We start from the raw sequence: 6,633 nt of genomic DNA, 5'->3' as shown, positions 1-6,633 counted from the left end.
GGTTCGGAACCCAAAAATAAGGAATTATTGGGGCTTTAGATCCCAAAACTGGGAATTGTGGGGGTTTTGAACCGAAAATTGGGAATCACTGGGGTTTGATCCTAAATTTGGGATTACTGACCCCAAAACTGGGGGGGGGTGCTGGGGTCTCATTCCCACACCGGGGTTTTTGAGGTCTCCCCCTCCCCATGAAGTTTTTGGGGGATTTTTTGGGGTTTTTCCCTCCCTTTGGAGTCTCTGGGGGATTTTTTGGGGTTTTTTCCCTCCCTTTGGAGTCTCTGGGGGATTTTTGGGGTTTTTTCCCTCCCTTTGGAGTTTCTGGGGGATTTTTTGGGGTTTTTTCCCTCCCTTTGGAGTTTCTGGGGGATTTTTTGGGGTTTTTCCCTCCCTTTAGAGTTTCTGGGGGATTTTTTGGGTGTTTTTCCCCTCCCTTCGGAGTTTCTGGGGAATTTTTTGTTTTCTTTTTTCCAGGTTTTTTTTTTCCCTCCCCATGGAATTTTTTGCGGTTTTTTGGGCTCTTTTGGGGTCTCCCCTCCCCGGGGGGGCCGCACTCACTCTGGGGGAGGTGTGGGGCCGCTTTGATGCCCTCGGGGTGGCCCTTGGGGGGGTCCTGGCGCAGGGGGGGGCTGAAGGTCTCGTTGCGGATCACGAACCTCGGGATGGTCCTGAGGGAGCCCAAAATGTCCTCAAAGGATCCCGAAATGGCCCTGATGGACCCCAAGATGTCCTCAAAGGATCCCGAGATGGCCCTGAGAGATCCCAAAATGTCCTCAAAGAACCTCGGGATGGTCCTGAGGGAGCCCAAAATGTCCTCAAAGGATCCCGAAATGGCCCTGATGGACCCCAAGATGTCCTCAAAGGATCCCGAGATGGCCCTGAGAGATCCCAAAATGTCCTCAAAGAACCTCGGGATGGTCCTGAGGGAGCCCAAAATGTCCTCAAAGGATCCCGAAATGGCCCTGATGGACCCCAAGATGTCCTCAAAGGATCCCGAGATGGCCCTGAGAGATCCCAAAATGTCCTCAAAGAACCTCGGGATGGTCCTGAGGGAGCCCAAAATGTCCTCAAAGGATCCCGAAATGGCCCTGATGGACCCCAAGATGTCCTCAAAGGATCCCGAGATGGCCCTGAGAGATCCCAAAATGTCCTCAAAGAACCTCGGGATGGTCCTGAGGGAGCCCAAAATGTCCTCAAAGGATCCCGAAATGGCCCTGATGGACCCCAAGATGTCCTCAAAGGATCCCGAGATGGCCCTGAGAGATCCCAAAATGTCCTCAAAGAACCTCGGGATGGTCCTGAGGGAGCCCAAAATGTCCTCAAAGGATCCCGAAATGGCCCTGATGGACCCCAAGATGTCCTCAAAGGATCCCGAGATGGCCCTGAGAGATCCCAAAATGTCCTCAAAGAACCTCGGGATGGTCCTGAGGGAGCCCAAAATGTCCTCAAAGGATCCCGAAATGGCCCTGATGGACCCCAAGATGTCCTCAAAGGATCCCGAGATGGCCCTGAGAGATCCCAAAATGTCCTCAAAGAACCTCGGGATGGTCCTGAGGGAGCCCAAAATGTCCTCAAAGGATCCCGAAATGGCCCTGATGGACCCCAAGATGTCCTCAAAGGATCCCGAGATGGCCCTGAGAGATCCCAAAATGTCCTCAAAGAACCTCGGGATGGTCCTGAGGGAGCCCAAAATGTCCTCAAAGGATCCCGAAATGGCCCTGATGGACCCCAAGATGTCCTCAAAGGATCCCGAGATGGCCCTGAGAGATCCCAAAATGTCCTCAAAGAACCTCGGGATGGTCCTGAGGGAGCCCAAAATGTCCTCAAAGGATCCCGAAATGGCCCTGATGGACCCCAAGATGTCCTCAAAGGATCCCGAGATGGCCCTGAGAGATCCCAAAATGTCCTCAAAGAACCTCGGGATGGTCCTGAGGGAGCCCAAAATGTCCTCAAAGGATCCCGAAATGGCCCTGATGGACCCCAAGATGTCCTCAAAGGATCCCGAGATGGCCCTGAGAGATCCCAAAATGTCCTCAAAGAACCTCGGGATGGTCCTGAGGGAGCCCAAAATGTCCTCAAAGGATCCCGAAATGGCCCTGATGGACCCCAAGATGTCCTCAAAGGATCCCGAGATGGCCCTGAGAGATCCCAAAATGTCCTCAAAGAACCTCGGGATGGTCCTGAGGGAGCCCAAAATGTCCTCAAAGGATCCCGAAATGGCCCTGATGGACCCCAAGATGTCCTCAAAGGATCCCGAGATGGCCCTGAGAGATCCCAAAATGTCCTCAAAGAACCTCGGGATGGTCCTGAGGGAGCCCAAAATGTCCTCAAAGGATCCCGAAATGGCCCTGATGGACCCCAAGATGTCCTCAAAGGATCCCGAGATGGCCCTGAGAGATCCCAAAATGTCCTCAAAGAACCTCGGGATGGTCCTGAGGGAGCCCAAAATGTCCTCAAAGGATCCCGAAATGGCCCTGATGGACCCCAAGATGTCCTCAAAGGATCCCGAGATGGCCCTGAGAGATCCCAAAATGTCCTCAAAGAACCTCGGGATGGTCCTGAGGGAGCCCAAAATGTCCTCAAAGGATCCCGAAATGGCCCTGATGGACCCCAAGATGTCCTCAAAGGATCCCGAGATGGCCCTGAGAGATCCCAAAATGTCCTCAAAGAACCTCGGGATGGTCCTGAGGGAGCCCAAAATGTCCTCAAAGGATCCCGAAATGGCCCTGATGGACCCCAAGATGTCCTCAAAGGATCCCGAGATGGCCCTGAGAGATCCCAAAATGTCCTCAAAGAACCTCGGGATGGTCCTGAGGGAGCCCAAAATGTCCTCAAAGGATCCCGAAATGGCCCTGATGGACCCCAAGATGTCCTCAAAGGATCCCGAGATGGCCCTGAGAGATCCCAAAATGTCCTCAAAGAACCTCGGGATGGTCCTGAGGGAGCCCAAAATGTCCTCAAAGGATCCCGAAATGGCCCTGATGGACCCCAAGATGTCCTCAAAGGATCCCGAGATGGCCCTGAGAGATCCCAAAATGTCCTCAAAGAACCTCGGGATGGTCCTGAGGGAGCCCAAAATGTCCTCAAAGGATCCCGAAATGGCCCTGATGGACCCCAAGATGTCCTCAAAGGATCCCGAGATGGCCCTGAGAGATCCCAAAATGTCCTCAAAGAACCTCGGGATGGTCCTGAGGGAGCCCAAAATGTCCTCAAAGGATCCCGAAATGGCCCTGATGGACCCCAAGATGTCCTCAAAGGATCCCGAGATGGCCCTGAGAGATCCCAAAATGTCCTCAAAGAACCTCGGGATGGTCCTGAGGGAGCCCAAAATGTCCTCAAAGGATCCCGAAATGGCCCTGATGGACCCCAAGATGTCCTCAAAGGATCCCGAGATGGCCCTGAGAGATCCCAAAATGTCCTCAAAGAACCTCGGGATGGTCCTGAGGGAGCCCAAAATGTCCTCAAAGGATCCCGAAATGGCCCTGATGGACCCCAAGATGTCCTCAAAGGATCCCGAGATGGCCCTGAGAGATCCCAAAATGTCCTCAAAGAACCTCGGGATGGTCCTGAGGGAGCCCAAAATGTCCTCAAAGGATCCCGAAATGGCCCTGATGGACCCCAAGATGTCCTCAAAGGATCCCGAGATGGCCCTGAGAGATCCCAAAATGTCCTCAAAGAACCTCGGGATGGTCCTGAGGGAGCCCAAAATGTCCTCAAAGGATCCCGAAATGGCCCTGATGGACCCCAAGATGTCCTCAAAGGATCCCGAGATGGCCCTGAGAGATCCCAAAATGTCCTCAAAGAACCTCGGGATGGTCCTGAGGGAGCCCAAAATGTCCTCAAAGGATCCCGAAATGGCCCTGATGGACCCCAAGATGTCCTCAAAGGATCCCGAGATGGCCCTGAGAGATCCCAAAATGTCCTCAAAGAACCTCGGGATGGTCCTGAGGGAGCCCAAAATGTCCTCAAAGGATCCCGAAATGGCCCTGATGGACCCCAAGATGTCCTCAAAGGATCCCGAGATGGCCCTGAGAGATCCCAAAATGTCCTCAAAGAACCTCGGGATGGTCCTGAGGGAGCCCAAAATGTCCTCAAAGGATCCCGAAATGGCCCTGATGGACCCCAAGATGTCCTCAAAGGATCCCGAGATGGCCCTGAGAGATCCCAAAATGTCCTCAAAGAACCTCGGGATGGTCCTGAGGGAGCCCAAAATGTCCTCAAAGGATCCCGAAATGGCCCTGATGGACCCCAAGATGTCCTCAAAGGATCCCGAGATGGCCCTGAGAGATCCCAAAATGTCCTCAAAGAACCTCGGGATGGTCCTGAGGGAGCCCAAAATGTCCTCAAAGGATCCCGAAATGGCCCTGATGGACCCCAAGATGTCCTCAAAGGATCCCGAGATGGCCCTGAGGGATCCCAAAATGTCCTCAAAGAACCTCGGGATGGTGCTGAGGGATCCCAAAATGTCCTCCAAGGATCCTGAGATGGCCCTAAGGGATCCCATAATGTCCTCAAAGAACCTCGGGATGGTCCTGAGGGAGCCCAAAATGTCCTCAAAGGATCCTGAAATGGTGCTGAGGGACCCCAAAATGGCCTCAAAGGACCTCGGGATGGTCCTGAGGGACCCCAAAATGTCCTCAAAGAACCTCGGGATGGTCCTGAGGGATCCCAAAATGTCCTCAAAGGACCCCGAGATGGTCCTGAGGGACCCCAAAATGTCCTCAAAGAACCTCGGGATGGTCCTGAGGGAGCCCAAAATGTCCTCAAAGGATCCCGAAATGGCCCTGATGGACCCCAAGATGTCCTCAAAGGATCCCGAGATGGCCCTGAGAGATCCCAAAATGTCCTCAAAGAACCTCGGGATGGCCCTGAGGGATCCCAAAATGTCCTCAAAGGACCCCCCAGGATGGCCCTGAGGGACCCCAAAATGTCCTCAAAGGACCCCCCAGGATGGCCCTGAGGGACATTGGGATGTTCTCAAACCTGGGATGGCCCTGAGGGACCCCAAAATGTCCTCAAAGAACCCCAGGATGGCCCTGATGGACCCCAAAATGGCCTTAGAGAACCCTGGGATCCTTGAGATCCTCAGTGACTCAAGACCCCCAAAATCTGGAGATCCTCAAGAACTCAAGAACCTCAAGAACCGGAGACCCTTGAGATGCTCAAAAACTGAAGATCCCTGAGATCCTCAAAACCTGGAATTCCTTGAGATCCTGAAGAACTCGTGACCCCCAAAAACTGGAGATCCTTGAGATCCTCGAGAACCTCACAAACTGAAGATCCTCAATTACTCAAGACCCTCAAAAACCTCGAGATCCTCAAGAACCCAAGACCCTCAAAAACTGGAAATCCTGGAGATCCTAAACCACTGGAGACATCCTTGAAATCCTCAAGACCCCCCAAAAACTCGACATCCTTGAGATCTTCAAGAACCTCAAAAAAAAACCCCCGGAGATGTTTCAGACCCTCGAAAGCTGAAGATGCTGAAAAACCGGAGCTCCCCGAAACCCTCGACACCCGGAGCCCTTTGGGATCCTCAGCAGCGCAGAACCCTCGACACCGCGAGATCCTCCAGCACCCTCAAAGCCCCGCGGCGACTCCGCCACGGCCTTCCCCAGCACCCCTTCCTCCTCCTCCATCCATCTGTCCGTCCATCTGTCTGTCCATCCATCCATCCATCCGTCCTTCTGTCCGTCCATCCCTCCATCCACCCATCTGTCCATCTCTCCATCCATCCGTCCATCCATCCATCATCCATCCATCCATCCATGGATCCATCCATCCATCCATCCCTCCATCTGTTCCATCTGTCCGTCCGTCCATCCCTCCATCCATCATCCATCCATCCGTCCGTCCCTCCATCTGTCCATCCATCCGTCCGTCCGTCCCTCCATCTGTCCATCCATCCATCCATGGATCCATCCATCCATCCAGGGATCCATCCATCCATCCAGGGATCCATCCATCCATCCAGGGATCCATCCATCCATCCAGGGATCCATCCATCCATCCAGGGATCCATCCATCCATCCAGGGATCCATCCATCCATCCAGGGATCCATCCATCCATCCCTCCATCCGTCCATCCATCCCTCTGTCACCCATCCCTCCGTGCCATGCATCCCTCCCTCCATCCATGGATCCATCCCTCCATCCATGGATCCATGAATCCATCCATGAATCCATGAATCTATCCCTCCATGGATCCATGCATCCCTCCCTCCATCCATGGATCCGTGGATCCCTCCATCCCTCCATCCACGGATTCATTCCCTCCATCCATCCATGGATCCCTGTCTCCATTCCCTCCATGGATCCATCCCTTCATCCCCTCCATCCATCCATGGATCCACGGATCCATCCATGCCTCCATCCATGGATCCATCCCTCTTCCATCCATCCATCGCTCCATGGATTCATTCCCTCCATCCACCCATCTGTCCATCTCTCCATCCATGGATCCATCCATCCATCCCACCATCCGTTCCATCGGTCCGTCCGTCCATCCGTCCATCCCTCCATCCATCATCCATCCATCCGTCCCTCCATCCATCTGTCCCTCCATCCGTCCATCCGTCCCTCCATCCGTCCATCCATCCGTCCGTCTGTCCCTCCATCCATCAGTCACTCCATCCG

The 6,633-nt window shown here is 54.0% G+C and overlaps 1 protein-coding gene across 1 annotated transcript in view; it reads right to left on the bottom strand.

Moving 5' to 3' along the window:
- Positions 1–475: 475 nt before the first annotated feature.
- Positions 476–6,633, bottom strand: part of LOC103625067 — a gene marked incomplete at its 3' end in the record, with an annotated part of 44,158 nt that continues 38,000 nt past the window's right edge. The window contains exon 15 of the mRNA XM_017726827.1: positions 476–4,909. Within this exon, the coding sequence (XP_017582316.1) occupies positions 476–4,909 (4,434 nt within the window). The remainder of the gene's footprint in view (positions 4,910–6,633) is intronic.

The sequence above is a fragment of the Corvus brachyrhynchos genome, unplaced genomic scaffold (genome assembly GCF_000691975.1).
Source record: "Corvus brachyrhynchos isolate BGI_N302 unplaced genomic scaffold, ASM69197v1 scaffold852, whole genome shotgun sequence".
NCBI classification, from domain to species: domain Eukaryota; kingdom Metazoa; phylum Chordata; class Aves; order Passeriformes; family Corvidae; genus Corvus; species Corvus brachyrhynchos.
The sequence above is the reverse complement of the archived record's forward strand: the minus strand, read 5'-3'. Positions and strand labels throughout refer to the sequence as shown.